At 32.0% G+C, this 20,709-nt stretch overlaps 1 protein-coding gene and 1 long non-coding RNA gene across 2 annotated transcripts in view; one reads left to right on the top strand and one right to left on the bottom strand.

Annotated features, from left to right (window-relative positions):
* LOC111639720 (charged multivesicular body protein 4b-like) overlaps positions 1-15,837 on the top strand; it is a 28,550-nt gene extending 12,713 nt beyond the window's left edge. Inside the window, exons 3-5 of the mRNA XM_023385658.1 lie at positions 718-832; positions 5,000-5,126; positions 15,222-15,837. Of these exons, the coding sequence (XP_023241426.1) occupies positions 718-832; positions 5,000-5,126; positions 15,222-15,286 (307 nt within the window). The 3' untranslated portion in view covers positions 15,287-15,837. The remainder of the gene's footprint in view (positions 1-717; positions 833-4,999; positions 5,127-15,221) is intronic.
* Positions 323-20,600, bottom strand: LOC111639721. Its single transcript, XR_002759124.1, has 4 exons — positions 20,514-20,600; positions 19,373-19,411; positions 10,359-10,437; positions 323-403 (listed from the first exon to the last, which is right to left on the bottom strand). It is a non-coding gene; the product is annotated as an uncharacterized LOC111639721 (long non-coding RNA).
* Between the last annotated feature and the right edge of the window lie 109 nt (positions 20,601-20,709).

The following is a 20,709-nucleotide window of genomic DNA, read 5'->3' as shown; positions in this document are numbered from 1 at the left end:
AATATCGCCCCCGTTGAGAAACACTGGACTAGATATTTGACTGCCGAGAGTGTTGGCCCACCAGACTGATCATGAACCAGAATCAAATGCTGTCGGAAAGAACCAGAATCTGTGTTCTTTCTGTTACGAACTTGTATCAACATATTAGATGGCTGCAATGAAAAGAGATTATAGTGTTCTGCTTTTCTTTAAAAAAAAAGTAATAACTATATTGAATTAAAAAGGGTTTAACTTTAATAAGAACTTTTCACTCCCTTGGGCACTGACTTCCATTTCTTGAACAAAGAATGTCCAGTCAATACATTGGCGACCACTGTATTGACTGGACATTCTTTCTGATTGTTTTTGCCTCTGTCTGTCTATCGTGGAATAAAGTTTGCACAAGTGCACTTCCATTTGCAATCTGTAAAGAAACAATACAATAAAAATATTTCTTACAAAGTGTACATTTGTGGACTAGTCTTTCTGCTATGCACTCATGTTAAAAATAATCTAATCAAAGCTAAACGACTATGTGCTAATAACTTAGTTTTGAATGGTGTAATAATTCGCTATTCAATCACTTAAATTTTTAGTTCTTTTTAACATAAGAGTGCATCTGTTAAGTCTCTAGCCAGATTAATTGGATAATACATTGCTTTATTTTGTGTAATTGTTTAAATATTGTAGTCTATATTTAGTAGTTTTTATTGCTAATTTATTTTTATCGTATTGCAGGGATGTCGACAAAGTTCACGATCTCATGGACGAAGTACAGGAACAGCAAGATATTGCAAACGAGATATCCGAAGCGATTTCGAGTCCCATCGGTTTTGGAAATGATGTGGACGAGGTGAGGAATTTCAAACTTAATTTTTTTTATTATCGATTTTTGTATTTTAGTTATTTGGAGTAGTGTTTTTTTATTTAAATATACGACTGACTTTTAGAGACACTTGTTTACATTCAAGTACACCATAACATACAGCCTAATTAACTAGTTACATTGAAAACAACCTGTCACTCGATTGCCAATTCTGTGATACATTTTTTCACCAAATTTTTGGGAATTTGGAGTGAAACTACAGAGATGCAATACACTGTTTTATGTCCAGCAGTTGCTTTATAATTGTTAGTTTTTGGTTAATGCAAGATTGCATAATTGGAGGCTTGTCTTGTAAGGCCAAAGTTGCTTTTATTTGAGATCTGTGAATGTTGTTGAAGGTGTACCATTCAAAACTTCCCTTATCTGAAGGGCTTGACAGGTATACTCACTTCACATTAAGCTGAACACCCTATATATTCATCATGGATGCCTAGAATGGATTTATTTTGTGCCAGATTTGTTTATGAAACCACCTCTGGGAATGCATCACTTGTATAAAATGAAGGCAGCTTATATTTAAAAGTTTTACAAATGGCTTCTAAGATAAATAAACTAATCCCCTCTAAATCAGTTATGAGCTTAATATCGGTTTGGTATCATAATTTTGTATTGCCATTATTCAATCCTAATTAAGCTGACATTCACAATGAGCAATATTTCAAGCTTAACTTGACTAGTGAAAAGTCGGATGAACTACAGTCTCTCTTACTAATTTACATATCATTATCATGTATTATTTTAGTACTTAGTGTACTGTTTGTCACTTCTCGGCAAGCTTAGTCTGCAACTTGGTAATTTTATTTGTAAACGAGAAGAATTGATTGCTATTATATAAAAAGAAATGTAAGAAGGTAGAATCCTACTGTATGTGACCAATATGTTCTGAGACCTCTTGCATAAGCTGAAATTTGTATAGTTAGAGAATCCCATTTATAAGTATTTCTGATACTAACATACCTATCACACATGTTTTTTATATATAAGACAAAGAAACACAATATTAACGATGAATAGCTTGATATTGTACATCATAAAGAAAACTTTAAAGTTCTTGGAAGCAGCATTTTCTTCTGCTAAATCTAAAACTTTAAGTAAAGGTTAGTCTTCCAATAGTGAGACTAGTGATCTTTATCATGTCTTTCTTAATTATCTGCAATAAATAGAAACAAAGGCTAAAACAATTCACTTTGTCAATTTAACTACTCATTTTGGATTGGTAAGTATTTTCCCATGCCTTTTTCAGGCTTCCATCTTTAGTTTTTAAGGTGGTTGACCAACATTTATCAGCCTCTTTGTGCATTTTCAGTCTTTAAAGTAATTTGTTGTGTTCTCACTTCTATAAAATTAAGGATTTTGTGCATCTCGCTTTGTTTAAGGCTCCCTTTTTTATATGGTTATTTTTATTTTTTCATAACCATTTAATTTCATTTTTTTTGGGTGGTCTGGTAATTCTATAAACTCTTTATTAGAAACTTTTTAGATTCTTTCTACTGTTTAGTAACAATAACTATTTGATCTGCTTTATCAGCTTTTACTAGCGTTAAACTGTGCCTGTTTAAATAACTTTTTGTTAATTTGCACTTATTGTAATTGTTCAGTCCTTTTATTTATCCCAAATAATACACTCATTCTGCTTTATTTGTTATTGTTATCCTTATAAGTTTGTTTTTGATACTATACTTAAGAATTTGCATTTCTTCTTTATGAATTCTTGAAGTATTTATTATTTTATCAATTTCTGATAAGATTCCTAATGAATTTGTATAAATTGGGGTATCAAAGTTTATTCCTAGCTGCATCATATCCATTATAACTTCTGGGATTATCAGATTGGACTTATTGATGATTAACTTGCTTTGCCACTCTTATTTTTCACAAAGCATTTGGTAACTAAATAACTTTTTAAAAGTTCTTCTCTCTTTATTTGATACTGTTGGTCTTGAACTGAATCCAGTAGTTGTTTATTAATCTTTTGTCTATTTGTTTGTTTCTTTAATAAGGAAATTTTTTTACTTTTTAAATTTTATTATTGATTTTTAAAATTTCTCTCTATTTTCCACACATTGCAATGTTCTTGAGGTAGATTAACAAGACTAGACGACTACCTTACACACTGAAGCCGTGAGCCTGAAGGAAGGATGGGGAAAATACTTACCAGTCCGAAATGCATTGTTAAATTGGTGAATAAAGTAAATTGTTTAATCTTGGTCTCTGCTTATTGCGGATAATTAAGAAAGACGTGATAAAGAGCACTAATCTGACTAGTGGAAGAAAAACCTTTACTTAGTTATGTCCATTCCATTCTAATAACTTTATTAAATGGTTTACAAACTAAAATTTTTACCTTTTTAATGAAGGCACTTTTTTGCTTTTCTTTTGTATTATTGGAGGTATTTCCACTCCTGCTTTGGAGCCACTTTTACAAATTAGCATAAAAGAAAGCAAGATAAGTTCCGATATCACAGACACATTGTGTTAGAGAAGAACTCCAGAGAAAGACTGATGCATGTTCTGGTATTGAGTGCAAAACAGAAGAGAGTAATGGTAATGTTTTCCCAAAACAAGTGACTGAGCAGATGCTGCAAGGTTTTGTGCCTTAAAAATGGCAAGTGCTTTAGTGCATTTTAAGTATTTTTCATTTTTTTGCTTTCCTGGCTATTACAGAATATAATATAAGAAAAGTATGGCAAAGTCAAATTTATCCCCATCCTGGTTTTACATTTCTTGACATTTTGATATGCCAGGAGTCTAAAAATGTAGGAACTGAAATTGTTTGCACGTCAGTCTGTTTTTTATTGTATCTCGGGACTAGTTGAACCAAAAATTTTGAAATGTGACAGGATTATTTGTATCTGGGCATTAATGCTATTTAATTTCAGGGATTAAAAGTCAAGGGATGAGAAGAAAGAGGAGTTACATCATATTTCGAGCAAGAATTGCTCTTTTTAGGCTTTATTTTAAATTTTCTAATTACATTATAATTGGACATCCTTCCCTGTTCCCTTAACCTCCCATTTGTATGCCAGGAAAGTTGTGAAAAGCCCTTGATGACTTGTTTTTTCCAGATTTACAATAGTGAAAATCTGAAATGACATGTAGTGAATTGGAGTATGGCAAGGTTCTACTGTATATATAATTTTCATATAATTTAAGCTCATTCTAGTGAGATGTTATTTGGGGATTTAGTGGCAATAAAATTTTAGATTGATGCTAAAATATTGCACGAGTTCTTGAACAAACAATGAAATTACTTTTGTATATTTATTAAAATTATGAATTATGTATAGTGGTCCGTCCAAGATGCGTCGGGGGCCCCTTCTCTTCCACCTGACCTCTTCGTTGCAGGCCTGGTTGTATGTATCCATGATGGCTCGGTAAATAGCTTTCTTGTTGCCCAAAGTGTGGAAAGAGTCAAATTGTAATTATAAATGAAAAAGATCATTTGTAATTACGATTTGACTTTAACTTTAATCCTTTCTGCTTTCAAAAAATATTGTAAGATAGAAACGATGCAATGTGTTCCTGTATTCCTCCATTATCATATATTCTTGAAGAAAATAATTTAGGTTCAATCTGTTACTGGTCTTAGGATCATTTCTGATAAATTTAAATTTTAAATGCTGCTTAGAAAGAAAATCATCAATGCTGTTACTGTTTTCTGGGGCATCATTTTGAGATTTTATCTTTACCATCTGAATCTGTTCAACTATTTGTAAAAAAATTGTCAATTAGTATCTGTATTTATTGATTTATGGTAGCTTTTTTTGTTAATGTAGTTGAGGAGGAGTTATTTTAATGGTTGTTCTGTTGGTGTGGATGCATCTTTGTTTGTTTCTATTACAAATAAGTGCGACTCAGCATTACACTTTCTCTTAGTGCATCTTTTACATGAATGTTTCTTTTGTCATGTTGGGCTACTAAGAATGGTTTTGGACTAAAACAGCTGTCAAAACTTAGTTTTAACCTGAAGACATTTAAATAAGGCCGAAAATGTTATCATGATAGAACTTTGTTTGCTTTATTGCATAATTCGTTAATAACATAGATTCAGTTTGGGTCAATGAGACATTTTATTCTATTTTGATTTGATGTGCTTGTTTATACTTCTCTAATTTGTATTTTGTGTAATGACAGGATGAACTTGCAAGAGAATTAGACGAGCTAGAACAAGAATCGCTGGACGAGCAGCTGCTCGATGTGGCTGGACCGGCGACTGAAAATCTGCCGAGTCCTCCGACGGCCGAACCCATCAGTAGTAGAAGTGAGTATAAAATTTATGATCTGTTAAATTTAAAAATTTTAATTTAATTAACATTGCAAACAATTTTATAATTTTAATATGTCCAAACATTTAAAACACAAGATTTACAACCATGTCACACATTTTTTTAATATTATTTTGTTACTGACATAGCTTCTACTCATAACTGTGTTAGCTATTATCAATAGCTAGACTTGTTCACTGTTTTACTATGTTATTGTGTTAAGTATGTCACGTAAATATAGTTAAGCGACTAACTTAACTGTGTCTTGACGTAGGAGGTTTTTGAATTGGGAATAGTTTCTGCTGGCATGTGCTTGAGTTGCCAAATAAATTTTAAAAATGTAGTAACACGAGACTTGCTGTCTGTTGCAATTATTTTGTAGTTTCGTTTGATAGCAGGACATGTTAAATACTGGTGAAAAGTATTGACAGCAAAAGAAATTATGAATATAGAAGCAGAAATAATTATAGGAAATTTGATTTTCATCTTATTTTTAAATTAGAAAAAATAATTTCAGTTTTTAAATATTTGCAAATAATTTTGAAAAGTACACATGAATAAGTATAACTTGTTGCTAAGAGCGTATTTTTTAACAGGTTAGAAAGAATAAATGTTTCTCTAACATGATAAAGTTATATGCTATTTGTCTACCTTGAATATTTTGTTACCCTTAGATTCCCTGTATACCCTTAAATATATATATATATGAGGTCAGTATTTAGTTATAAAATGNAATATAGAAGCAGAAATAATTATAGGAAATTTGATTTTCATCTTATTTTTAAATTAGAAAAAATAATTTCAGTTTTTAAATGACATTAAATTTCAACAAAAACTCATTAATCTTTAATATATACTTTAGTGGTGTGCCCAGATGAAAGTCTCTTAGCATACGTTAATCTGGCCTGTGACTATATTTGATACATCACTTGCGAATGATTGAATATAAAGAAGTCAGCCCATTTATTACAGAATATGAAAAATATTTGCGAGCCACCTGTCTAATGATATTGATAAATATTCCTGATTATAAATTCTGGCAGTATTGCAGGAGGATCGGTTTACTTCTTGAACACTTACTTAGAGGTAATTTTCCTCATTTCAAAATTATGGCTTTCTGTGATCTGCCAATGAGGAAAACATGTGGAGTCTGAGAACAATTTGTAAAATACATTAGTGTTAACTGGAAAGTATAAAGGTCTTACGCTATAGACAGACTGTTTTTTGCCTGTACAATGGACGTGGTATGAACTTCATAAGACTCCCCCTTGTTTTGTTTTTTTAACTTTTTAAGTGGTGTTTTGGGTATAACTAAGGTTCTCTTGTCTATACTACAGGGAATGTTCAGACATCATCTGTTCAAAAACTTAACTTTCTTCTACAGTTTGAAATATTTTTTGCATTAGACTTACGTAACTTGAAGATGTCTATTGAGGTTGGACAAAACATTCATTTTAGTAACTACATTGAACATATTTGACTTGTTTTGGTATTTTGTTTTTGTGTGTTCCTACAAACGGTAATATATAAATGGTCCGGGAGTATACACTGGAGAATACTTAAATGCATATCAATTTAAACTGACTGCAGTTTATATAAACAGTCAAACCTCCATATAATAACAAAGTTTCTATATAACGAAAATTCAACTGGAGAATGCTCTGATAGTAACAAAAAACACACGATGTAATGTTTTATTTGTCACAAAAATATCCTCATACAATTCAGTTTAAAATTCAAATGACATTTGTATAGTGAATGACCTTGCAATGAATTCATTTAATGCAATATGTATACTTGTGCATCAGGTCTTTTAAATGGTATACTGTATTGTGGGTACTGTACTGTACTACTAACAATGTCTTTCCTGTTGGCAATTGTCGTGGAAACTAGTAATATGTAAAATAATATATATTATTTTGTTAAACAGTGATTATTTTTTTTAAATATAACGATACTCTGAATATTCCATAGAAACATTTGAATCTCAACAAGTTATTATAGAATCTTATATTTCTAACTTACACTGTGATACTTTTAATTATATATACATATTTTAGGTTGTAGCACAGTAGTGTCCTAAACTACACCTTAGTGATTGTCATAGCAAACTATTTTCTCTCAAGACTGTTTGCCTGAATGCATACCAGTTTGAGTTGCCAACACAAATGGTTTAGCATACACTAGGGCACGTGCTAAGGGAATGTGACTAATTTTCAGTTTTCCTCTCAACTACTATACGAATTTTTGTTAGAGATTTCAGAAAATTCATAGATGTTGCTATTGGTTATGTAATATTTTTAGAATTAGCATGTTTCAAAACATAGTTTTGAAATACACTTATTTAACTTAACATAAAACTAAGTTTAAAACTTTAACTTATTTAACATAGTTAAAATACACTTATTTAACTTTGCTTATTGTAATCAGAAATTTGTGTGTATGATAGAACTCGGTTACGAACTTCAAGGGACTAAAAAACGTCTTAAGCAGAAGTGTTTCAATAATCCATATTTATTTAACAAGGTTCTGCTTATACAGTATCTATTTTAGATATTTGTGTACTGTAGCCAGCTTAATCTGTTTTTTATGTATGAAAAAATTATTTTATAATTTTTATAAACAAATCAGTTCAATGAACTTCAATACAGTATTTGTAGAAGACTTATCAATATTTGGTGATACTGTTTGTCAGAATTTGCTGTTTCAGAAAAGCATCGTTACCAGATGACTGCACAAAAATTGTAAAATCCATGTTCAGAGTAGCCCAAAGTCATGTCTCAATGACATAATTTCATATAATTTTCTGCGTTTTCTAATGTAATTTTTTTTCTGTGTGTAATTAAATGTGTAAAATTTTAAACACTATGCAATTGTAAAACAAATCAATTTATTTTCCAATCATGGACAAGGATTTCTCTACTTGGGCTTGAAATATTCTTAAATGGGAACCTTCTTACATGTAAAAAAATTTATACACCTGAAATTAAATGTACTACATGAAAGAACTTAAGAGTTGTACATAACAGCTGTAATTATTGACATCAGATTTAATAAAAGTACTATCAATCTCAATGTGTGGCCAATAACATGCATTTATCGTCTTAACCAGTATTTTAATCCTTCTAGGTATTTGTTCACATTACAGTAATTTAAATTGCCAACATTTCTTCAATTATATGCTTGTTGTTAAATATGGTACTCCCAAGAGATCAAGCAAACAGCACTGGATGAATTAGTATTAATAATCTGAAGTTTATACATAATTTAATAACCAATTTTGCTAATTGTAGTATTATTTATTGACTGTACTTAATGTTGTTTGTTAGTTGTTTATCATTTCTATAAGTAAACCTCAAAATGATTTAGAATAATTGGATTCTATTTGTATTTTAAACGTAATTTACTTCTTACAGTTTCTATCAGTTCAAACTTGGCTTCTTCATTTTAATAATGCTTGTGATAAAATATGTAACTAGCATCAAGATGATAGAAAAAAAAAATCTGTGTTTGATTTTGTATATTATATTATTTTCTGTATGTCGAAATTTCTCCTAAGTAGTAAACAGGCAAAATATATTTAGTGATTAATCGGTTGCATACTTACAAGCAATGTGCTCGCCTTTTTTTTTCTCTCCTGTGTGTAGGAGTAGTTGCAAAACACTTCTTCATATCATAGTAAATTTATTTTATCTCAATATAAAATTGCTGTTTTTGTACTTTATCATTTGAATAAAAATTTTAAAAATCATTTTAAGTTGTTATAACAATGCCAGATTTCTGAACTGAGAGTATTAAAATCCTTTAAGTAAATTTAATTTGTGTAGTAATTTGGCAACGTGTCAAAGAAGTTACTTGACAGTTTGTAATTAACTGGATCATTGTCAAATAGTTTGAATGTTCCAATAAACATTGTAGAATTTTTTAGGAATGTTGTGCAAATGTTAGCGTAGGCGTTTCGGCATTAACAAGAGTATTGTAAAGTATCGACAATGTTTGACAAAGATCCAACAGTGGACACGAATCTGTATTATAAGAATTGTTTTGGAAAATAGCTTTATCTATATTTTCTTCCAGTTTTTGAAACTACTTGTGTGTTTTAATGTGTAGATATTCATTTAATTATTTTATAATTATAAGGTAACATTTTTCATTGAGAGGATCCAGATTAAAATTTGATTTTGATCATGATTTTACAGATACAGTAGAGCGTCGTTTATCCGAATCAATTGGGGACTGGGGTTGTTCGAATAACTTATTTTTCGGATAACCAATTATGTACGAAAAAATATATTAACCTATCCCATGTTGAAATTTTTCTCCATTGCGTGTCACTTTGCGTTGAATTTTCGGTGGTGATAAGCCTAACACACAATTTTAAAATAATAATCGTGGCTATTGTAACATCAAAAATTATTTCTTTATTTTGTACAAACAAAATAAATATATTGAAGAATATAAAAACAAAAAAATTATTATATTTTGGAAGTTAATCTAGTATCACAGACGTTCAATTCAGCATGACACAGTCCGACTGGAACGCTTTCGGTTGATCGGCTTTCGGATAAATGACGCTCTACTGTAGTTCTGATTCAATCTTTCTCATTCTTTGTCCACGATAGCCAACTAAGTTGGATTGCCCTGTATTAAATGAAATAAGAGTTGTACATTGTGTGTCTGTGCCTCGAGCCAAACTAAAAGCATAGTAATTAATATTAGTGAATAATCTATATAAAACTGGGTTGCCGATTCTGTATAAAATTTGTCTGTCGTCTCGAATTTTTGGTGAATTTTTCAGAAATGTTTTGCTTTATGATTAGATAAGAGGTAAAGAAAACTTGGTGATTTTTGTATTTATACATTTTGGTATGTTTTGCTATTATAATTAGCTTGTTTTATATAGATATAACTGTTTTTATTGAAGTAAAAAATGGTCAAAACATAAAATTTGTTTAAGGCCTATTTTTTTTAGGGGATGGTAGCTAAATCTAAGCTTGTTTAGACTAATTTATATGGAATTTAATCTAGATAAAATCTCATTAGGCCCATTTTTTTAGGGATGTAAGCTAGATCCAAATTTATTTGAACACGATATACTGAATGCTTTCAACTCTACTCTCAATTGAAAGTATTCTGAAATCTTTTGGAATGTTTCAGTATACTCGTTTTACATTCTTAAACTGTAAAATTAGAGAGGAATTGGCATATTAACTTTCGAAACTTCTTACCTGTAATTCATATTTCTGCTTTTGGTAATTGTCTTCCCAATAACATGCTTTATTTTGAGATTTAAAACTGTAAACCATTCTGAAATTATCAAAAAATTTTAGTAAGCTATTGAAATTTGCATAGTAAACATAAGAATTTTATGTTAATTTACTGAAATATATTACTCTTCATATATAAATGTTCGTTTAGAATTAAGTTAATTGCTAAATTACAGAACTTAATTTCTAGCTAATGTAATTGATGATGCTCCACATGATGAGCAAATGTTGGATCGGAATCCTGCTCAGAGCCAATCTTTTCGAATTTTCTAAATTATGTTATTAGTTTAAAATGAATTTAAGATTTATTAATCTTAGTGCGAGAAGGCAGCTTAATTGCTTACCTTTAGGCCAAATTCTGTAATTTAGTAATAATTAGCTTAATTTGTCTCAAGAGTAATCGTATTTTGTAATGGTAGGCTATTTTATAATTAAAAGAAATCAAATTCCTTTTAAATATTATTTTTATTACAAGACATTAGGTTAAGAGTGTTTAAGAAATGCAAGAATACTTTGTTTAGTAAGCAGCTTGGATTCTGAAGAAAATTATTCAGCCCCCATCTTTATCAGTGCTGATCTTTTTATTGTTTTGTGAGTTGGTTCTTCCTCTCTTTCTTCAATGAAGTAATCAATATGCTTTTAATGGGTTAATTAGTAAACATAGTAATTATAAATGTAAACTTAGTTTTAATGTGTATGAATGGAAAGATCTTTCCGAAAGGCTTGCTTATGATAGTTTATAATGTATAAATTGCCTGTAACGATCTGGAATTTACAATTAATCCTTCACCTGTTCTTGAAGTACAACAAGAAGTTAATATTTTGTGCAATTGTTTTGATTTTGCTTCGAGTAGTCGCTCTGCCAAATATCAAAAATGCAAAATTTGAAGATGGACTTAACCTAATTTTGCATAAAGAAATATTTTCATTTTTCTCGTTCTTTGTTTACACTGTCGCAGACTGCTTATTTAAGGTTGTATATTGTTTTATTATTTTTAATTGCTGTTTTTCCAGTTTTTAATTCAGTAAACATCTTGTTTTGTAGCCAACTTTGTTTTGTTTTAAAAAGTAATTTTTTTTTATCATCGATCGAGGTTCTTACTATCTCTTCTTTTGTAACATAAGAGTTTTGTTTAAGATTTCATAATATAAAGCCAGAATAAAGAAAGTTTATAAAGTTTTTTTTGTGTTTAAAAATAAGTTTCATCGGAAATACAGCTTGAATTGTTGACCTCGCAGTTTCAAAATCTGCGTCTTTAGGCAGTTATGCTTTAAGAATGAATCTAAATTTCTGATATTCGGAGTAGCCAATGTTTACTTCAGGGAAAAAATAGTATATTCAATGTTTTTGAAACAGTTTTTGAATGTTGTTTTTGCACTTCTGAGATGCAAAGATCAATTTTTGTGTTTCCTCTTTTACTTAAATCTTGAAAGAACACTGACACGTTCCTTAATATACAAAAACATTTCAGTATTTTATTTAAGTCGTAATTTATTGTTACTTAAATGTTTTCAAAGCCTCGAAACCGAAAGTCTGCTCGGTTCAATGGAAAATTGAGATGATGCATTCAAAGACAAAGCTTAGACTTTGGTAAATTAAAAAGAAATATTTTCAAATTTTGTTTTGATGTTTAAATATTTATATTTAAACAGTAATAATTGCCTTCTGTCTATGATAATAAAGTAGTATGACATGAAAGAAGTTTATATTAAATAAGTTCTGCCAAAATATTACCATTTTGTATAATTGTTTTTTCTTTATAATGGTGACATTAGAGAATTACAATAAGAAAATTAACTCATTTGTCTACCACTATGAGAGAGGAAGACCTTATCTCACAGATATCTTGGTACTGAGCAGATCCCGTGATAAATCTGAGTTCATTCTTGAGTTTTTCTTAGAGAGTGGGCTAGTGTATCCAACTTTTCACTGCTGATATTTCTTATTGCTGTGTGTAACTTGTAAAGAAAGGACATCTTAGAAAAACTGCTGTCTAGAAGTTGCTATCTAGATGCTAAGATTGTTGTTTAAGATGCATTGAGCATGAGGAACCTTATCTTCCCTTCTTTTACTAACTCACTTCCCTTTCCTTCCCATACTTCACCTGGCTAAATACTTGGTGTATGGCCATGTCTATTGCTCCAATGCAAATGGCTCTATCCCCAAATACTTTAAATCAAATTTTGCACTTGTATTGTACTTAGTTAGTATCCTTTATCAATACTGCCAAATATCTTGTGTGAACCAGATTTTAGTTTTAACCAACTTCCATGCTAGACATTAAGTTTCATGCAAATATCAATATAACATTGCTGTTTTGTCTATATTTAATCAAAATGCATGTTGAAAGCCCAGTTTGAATAAATTTCATATTGGGGAACAAATCCATGCCAAAACAATAAGATACGCACTCTCAAGACTAGTCTTTCTGCTGGTTTTGAATTAAATTTTATCTTAACAGATTATATAAGCTTGTTTTAAAACTATTTATTTGGCAATTTAGTACACATGAAAACATATCAGAATTCTTACTGTTCTGCTAAACTGGGTTATATTATAATTTAATTATACGCATTTAATCAAGCAATCAAACTTTATCAGATTGTATAAAATATTTTATACAGTCTCCCCCATAAGTCTGAACTACAGTCGTGTAAATTCTTATTCTTTTATGGTTAGCGTGGAGCCGAGTAAGGCGGAACAAATTCAAGTTATTTTGATGTTGGGAACGTGCAGTCTGCATGAAGTTGCCGAAGAATTTAACAGGCCGCGTCTAGACTTCCACTGATCTGTTAAACTCTTCGGCAACTTTGCCAGCTGCTGGTTCCCACCGTCAAAGTGACTTGAATTGTTTTTTCGTACTTTGCACTGTGATTTAACCAGAACAGAATAAGCCAAGAACAACCTGGTTCCAGAATTATGAGACATGTTATATATTATTTTGTAATTTGATGTCAAAGTAAGATTATTTCCCTATGAAAGTAATTAAGAATAATTGCCACATATGAAATTTATCTCTAGACCAGATTTTTGTTTGACTGCATTTACAATTTGATTTATATAGCTGTGTATACACGATTTTACATATTAAGCAATTGTTGTTGCAGCACTTGCAAAATAGAATAATTTTATGTAAATGCTACTTAGTCAGTCATTGAAAAAGCATACTGAAGTTGTCGATAATAAGTGTTTGCATCTCTTCTCTTACTGACATTTTACATATTTGCTAGTGTGTTTGTATTGTTAAAATACTTTGTAATTGTTTTAGTGTTTAATGTGAGACAAAACACGTTTAAGGTACAATAAATGCAATAGTTTAAAACAGGCCATTAACAGTCTTAATTTATAACAAAAGTAGTCTTAATTTAGGTCTAGATCAGTGACTTTCAATGTATCTCAAGCTGTCTACTAGTGGACAAAAGGAAAAAACTATTTACAAACATTGCTAAACCCGATATATAATATAGCTAAACACCAACCTTATGCCGAACATCTATCGGGCTAGTTTAAGGCTAATTACTAAATGAATTACACCTTGCCGGGGCTTGTGATGGCCGGTTGAGTGCCTTATAGGACGTGGGCACTGGATGTGTCACCAGCTGGCATTGTAATAACCGTTGATGGTTTTATAGTTAGCTTATATGCGCTGGAAGAGGAGATCGGACTGGAGGTCTGGATAGCGTAACAGGCAATGCATCTGCACGGTAAGCAGGAGTTGTGGGTTCGAGTCTCTCTCCGTGCCGATTTTTTTTCTCCCAGCGGTTCTAAATTATTTAAATTAATTAATTTATTTATAATTATTAATGTTAATAAGGGATGGTGCCTAATGCTTACCTCTAGAGCCAAATTGGTTACATAATTCATTTAGTAATTAGCCTTAAACTAGCCCGATAGATGTTCGGCATAAGGTTGGTGTTTAGCGATAAAACTATTGGTAGTTGGTTAGATAAAAACCCACAACCAACAGGCTGGCTGCACAGTTTTCTAGATTTTATTCATTTTTAACATTTAAATAGGTCCCCTTTTCCTATAAAGTCCTCTCGGAAGATGTTACTCGGTGTTGCATTGCCTTAGCCTGTCAGCTCAGTTCTTTTTGAGCTAATTGTGCACTCACAATTTTTAGTGGGGCACAGAGCCAGTGCCATATTACAACTTGTTGCATCACCAAAAATTGACCCTGCTGAAAACCAGAGCCACATTGACCCTTTGTCTTTAAGTGAAACACAACATTGAAAATCTGCAGGTTTTATATGTAAAGGTGTGCAATTTACATCAAAAAGTAAACAACAGATTAGTATTTTCTAGTGTTTAGATGCAAACCTATGAGAAGTTTGCAGCACATTCCAGTTGAGAACCACTGTTTTAGATTAAGTAAAGTAAATTAAAGTAATAGTCTTAACACTATAGATTCTGTTAATATCAAAATCATCCTTGATCATTTAACAGAACAAAATAATACTACTGTCTAATAGTAATAGTGTCTCTCAGAAAGTAAACCTAATATTGGCACCATTGATAACTTGTCTTAGGCCTTAGTAGGAGGCCAAATGGTACTATGTACTGAAATCCTTCAGTGACAGCTGGTGTCTTCAAATTAAGTGTTAGTTTGTGCTTTATGAAAAGTATACCTTTATAAACTAAGTGAATTGTGTGTTAGCATCTTAAAAATGGAATCGTAGCAATTAAACATTGATGATACTTAATTTTATCATCAGTTAACCATCCGTAACTTAAGGTTTATTTAATTAAAAATTCTACCGTTTCCATATTGTAAAGTAGAGAAACTTGGTGTATCGGGATTGAAATGTGTGTGATTTTTGCAGAGAAACCAGCCAAACCGGAGGAGGAAGACGACGACATGAAAGAATTAGCAGCCTGGGCATCCTAAATCCACTTTATAATACTGTAAATAAAGAGTCGAATTTATCTTGCGTAAAAAAAAAGAATGAAGAATTTTATATTTAAAGTATCTGCGAAATTTGCAATGGAACCTGATGGGGTATCACGTTGATTTAACAAACTTTTTCCAGAATTACATCTCGAAGTTACGATTTAATTTCGATTATTTTCGGCTAAACAAATTGAAAATCTCTGTCCACTTAACGTATAATTTAGATTTTTACGGTGATAAAACACGATTGTGACGTCAACACACAAGTACACTCACGCCAGCTTCAGTAGAAGACAAAAATGAATGAAAATCTAGCCTTAAAAAGATTGTTTTTAGGATTGTTTTATGGTTTATACGTTTTTTTCTATATCTGTTTAATTCGTTTGAAAAAAAAATTGTATAATTATATAAATAAATTAATAAATAAATATCTTTAATCACTGTTTATTGTAATAGGATAAAAACCAAAACAAAACAAAAATTGCAAATATGCTTGTAAATAATTCTTTACTAAACTCGATGCAATAAAGTCTACTGTGAAACGTTTAGACTGTGTTGTGTATTGTTAAGCCGCCCGTCACCTGACATACACGCGGAAACCGTATATACAACACTGGATTTCTGCTCTGACGTCACACTTGGCCACCTGTTTGGAAGCTGGCTTACGGGGTGAATGACTCGCTTCCCCTCCGTTTAATACCCATAATTGATTCCTACATTTCAATTTTATAGAAATATTTTCGGGAGGTGAATGGCCTCCCCGATCATGCCGTAAAGCGAGCAGGAAGCTTTATTTAATCGATACGATGGCTTGAAAATTCCACAAAGAGTGAGCTAATATTCAAAAGTAGCTCTTTTGTAAATTACATTCCCTTTTTAATAAATTTTAATCTCGTTTCTACGTTTCTTCCTTTAAAAGCTGATAGGGAATCTTATCCTGAGGCGACTGTTTGTATAAATAGCGCTCTCTAACAGCTCTCTAGTGTTTTTTTTTTTCTTCTGCGATTGCTACTTTATATATATATACATAGTCACTACTTCAAAGTGGTTCCGTAGTTTTTATTTATCCCCAGAGAAGTGGGTTTTTTTAACCACCGCTGGCATTTTGTTTTCATCGCTGTAACTGAAGCCGCACCACCTTAATAGTTTATGATGGAGACACTATGCAGAGCCGTAAAGCCACCCCCTATTTAAGTTTTCAAATAGGTATTTTAACTTAATCGAAACCGCAAAACGGAGCGGAAAAAGCCACCCGATTTTATTTTATACTGTAAAATAAGAAGTGGTTTAATCTACAGTAAAAAATAGAAAATGGTCGACGTGAACGGACTTTATTTCTGGGAAATTTATGGGATAAATTTTCAAAATTACACCCATAAAAGATGTTTAAGTGGCCCAAAAGTCGGTTAAATAGTTAACTGGCTTTTGGGCCACTTAAGTGCTACCAATCAAACTGGATTTTGTCTCTATAACTGTAACTGGAAGAACACAGCTACCCTTCTTTTTGATAATTGTCTCTGTTTTAAATTGAAGTAATTAAGAAAATTTAGGTGTATGCTTAAAGAATTCTTTATAAAATTGCTAATATTCTGGAATTTTAAGATTAGGAGGAGGGAGAGAAAATTAAACACGCTTCTAAGTGTTTTAGTTCGTTCAGAGATTTGCAAGGTGAGCAAAAAGTCACTTGACACCCTTATAAAATCGACAGGGAAGATGCTATGCCCACCATGGGCAAATGCGGCTCTTGCTTAAAGTGTTAATTTCTGATTATTATTATTATTTTTACAATTTTATTTCCATAATTTTGTGAAAATATGTTTACTAAAAAAATTCAATATTTGTTTATTATATTATATAATAAAACTGCAGTACAGAAGAAAAAAGTACAGGACTGCGGCTCCCATGCATTTTGCAATACCTACATTTCGCTCCCACTGAACTCTTGCTTGCCCACCCCTGTGCTATGCCGTCTGGTTGACACAAAGATGGTTGTCCCTAAGCATAACCTTCTCCTGCTGATTTTATAAGGATGTCAAGCAATTTTTAGATTGCTAACGTTTAACAATAAAAAAAACTTATAAATCTACATTTATAGCTTAGTTTAGAAGCTTATAACTCGTGCTGTTCGTAGAATTCTGTGTGTGTGTATATATATATATATATATATATTCTAATTGTTCAGCATAATGATTCTACTACTGTGTGTTACTGTTATACATACCGCATTTTCTAGGATTCAAATGTAGATACCTACGTAAATTTATGTTCTTGGAACGGAAAACCGATTGACACGTGTGTTTAAATGTTACGGAAGCCAAGAAAAATCTTTTCGTCTTGACATTAAGCATGCACTTAAGATAAACATCAATGATAATTAAATTCTATTTTATGATCCCTCTGTGCATCCCTAAACAAGAATGATGATTATTATAAGCTGTTTTATGCGCCCCTTTCGTGTATATGAAGGAATAATTAAATGTTTTGATACTCATAACTAGTAGTAGCATCATTTGACGATGATAAAATCATCATCATCATTTTTATACAGCCGCAGCGTCAGCCAACATGTGCTACCTTGGTTATGTAAGGTTCTAGTTACGTATTTCTCTCTGATTTATTTCTGGTCTCTTCCACTTAAACACCAGTTAACCCTCGTTTGTCCCCCCCGACTTCTAAGAAGAGTCGAATAGAATCTTGTGTTAGAGTGGCAACGACTAAAGTTGGTACATCTGAACTTATCAAGAGTGTCTTGGAAAATCAGATTTTCGTTCATATTAGGGGACACGTGTCAGGTCAATGAACTCGCCGTTTTTTTCTTTAAATTTTTTTTTTAAATCTTCCGGAAGGGGAACCAGGAAGAAGCTGCTTATAACACCCCCCATTTTGGCAACGATCCAGATGTCAAAAGTGTCACTAGTTCTGTCATATGTTTACTTTTATATTGGCCACCATCTGTCGTATCGAATATGAAGACATAACCGTATATTTTCCGAGCATGAATGGGGAAATGTGTTTTTTAAAACTTTATTTCTATCTTTTTATTGGTTTAGATAAAAATGGGGGATTGTGGTAAGCGGTTTCTTGATGGGTACGCTGTATTTTTCCAGTTGTAAATCTTACTACGGTTGAGAGTTTGTGGAGAACAAAAAGAACTCCGGTGACTATGTTTCTACTTTGATTACTTTAATGGACCGGAGCCAGATTTAGATGTGTGGCCTTAAAGCCCACCGGTGGCCGAATAACGTTACTGAACACTGGTGGTTTGGTCGCGGGTTCGCGCCCCACCAACGTGCTTTCTTCCAGCCACGTGGAGTTTCTTCACGTGTCTAACACCTAAATAGGAGCAACTTTCTTATAGAACCTCTGGGGAGACATTCCCCCTTGGCAGATCGCCCAAGTGTTGTTTTGCCGTATTCCATAAGACTAGACGCGTGGCCTTATGCTATAATATGAAGACCTCTTTCAACAAATAATAAATGTTACATAACACATACACCTTATTGCTGAGAATCATTTTACTGGTGATGGCCTGTTGATAAGGTTGAAAACGTTAGTTTAAAGTAGTAAAATGATTCTCAGCAATAAGGTGTATATGTTACACTCAGACTCATTGAATATTATATATGTTGAAGTGTAAAAAAAATAATAATTAAAAACTGGAGAGTCTAATTACTCAGTACATAATATAATATATAAATCAGGTACTGGCTAATAGATCTATATCTTCAAAGCTGCAGGTCGTAGTGACATCTGCTTTTCTTCAGAGGATCATTGGGATAAGTCTAGCTATCAAGCAACTAAGTAAGCAAACCAATGACACAGTCCTTTTCATATAAAACGGACTGTGTCATTGGTTTGCTTACTTAGCTACTTGACACCTAGACTTACCCTGGGTCTTCCTAGGTAGCTGGTGGTCTGCCAGATTTGTTATTGATATGTCTGTGATACCAATCATCTGTGTGTGTTCTCGATGCGCACTTGCTCATAAGGCAGTCTCTTACTGTCATTTATCGTGTGTTTTATTCCTTATATTTGTCTTATATCAGAGTTTATAGCTTATAAATATTGAATTTTAATAACTACCTTTTAAGACTTTCTCAAAATTCAAATCTTCGCATTTATCTGAAAGAAATTAGGCATTATTACAAACCATTTTTTTTTTATAGGTAAGAAAGCTATTTTAAGCCTATTGAATCAAAGCTATAGTGATCAGTACCCAGAATTTTTGTATTTAAGAACATTTAGCACGTGTCCTACACAGTGGTTTCTCTCCTATTATATGAATGTAAAGGATATTTCGAGATGAATAGCATCGGCTAACCTATTCATGTGTCTAAGCAGGATTACGTATTAAATACGTCAGCGGTTTGATTGATCGCTGGTTGTACGTAAATCTAGTACAGATTTATCGAGCGGGAACCTCTAAAAAGGTTCGACTAGTGCTATCGCTACAGACGTCGCATATGTAGCCTCAACGCGTCGCGTGTTAAGCTTGATGCGACGCGACGGACGGTCATAATAATGATGTTTTCCGAAATAAAACATGATGTATATTTGGATAAATTCTTGTTTGTTAAAATTTAACAAATAACGCAAGAAACGTTTTAAATATGTGTATTTTAACGGAAGCAGGAGAGATTTTTACATGATGCGCGCAACGCGTCGGGACCTACCTTGCGTTGTTACGTAACGCGTTAATCGTTTTAGTATTAACAATTACTTACGTTTTTATAACTTTTCAAAAACCTATTTAAAGGCATATTTACGTATAGTTTTAACAGAAACATAACGCAATAGCTTATTCTGCGAATTATATAACTTGAGAGCGACGCGACGCGAAGCGGAGCGAAGTTATCATTCTCGCCATATTAAGACGTTAATATTTGTTAATCCTGCATTTATTACACAAAATACACCTTTTAATTGTGTACAAAGTTTAATTTAAACGCATAAAAGTCTAATTAATGCGTAAAATGTTAAATTTTAGTTTTCTCGCGTCTCGTCGCTTGCTCATGCGAAGCGACGAGACGCGACGCGACACGTTTCACGCATGCGTACTTAGTCTCGGTTGGCAGACGAACTAAGCCGATAGAAAGTTATTATTTAAAACTTTAAAATTCGCGAAAATCTTTGTTTATTGTTGGAAATAGCCGAATTTGGCTTTGAACTTTAATCGAAACGCGAACAAATTAAGTAGTTCAAAGGTCAAATGTGTGACTTTTACCGTTTTTTTTTCCTTCTACTCCACTGACACCAAATCTAACGACAGGTTACGGCGGATCACGTGACACGATTGATCAACTACTATCTGGGTCACGGAGTCAATAAAATTCGAAATTCGGGAATTTACCCCATCCGGAAAATAATTTTTAGGATTTTTTACATTGGCGTAAACATCTGATGTTTATGTAATAAAATAG

Source organism: Centruroides sculpturatus, unplaced genomic scaffold (genome assembly GCF_000671375.1).
Source record: "Centruroides sculpturatus isolate CEXI.00-Female unplaced genomic scaffold, Cexi_2.0 scaffold1398, whole genome shotgun sequence".
NCBI classification, from domain to species: domain Eukaryota; kingdom Metazoa; phylum Arthropoda; class Arachnida; order Scorpiones; family Buthidae; genus Centruroides; species Centruroides sculpturatus.
The sequence above is the reverse complement of the archived record's forward strand: the minus strand, read 5'-3'. Positions and strand labels throughout refer to the sequence as shown.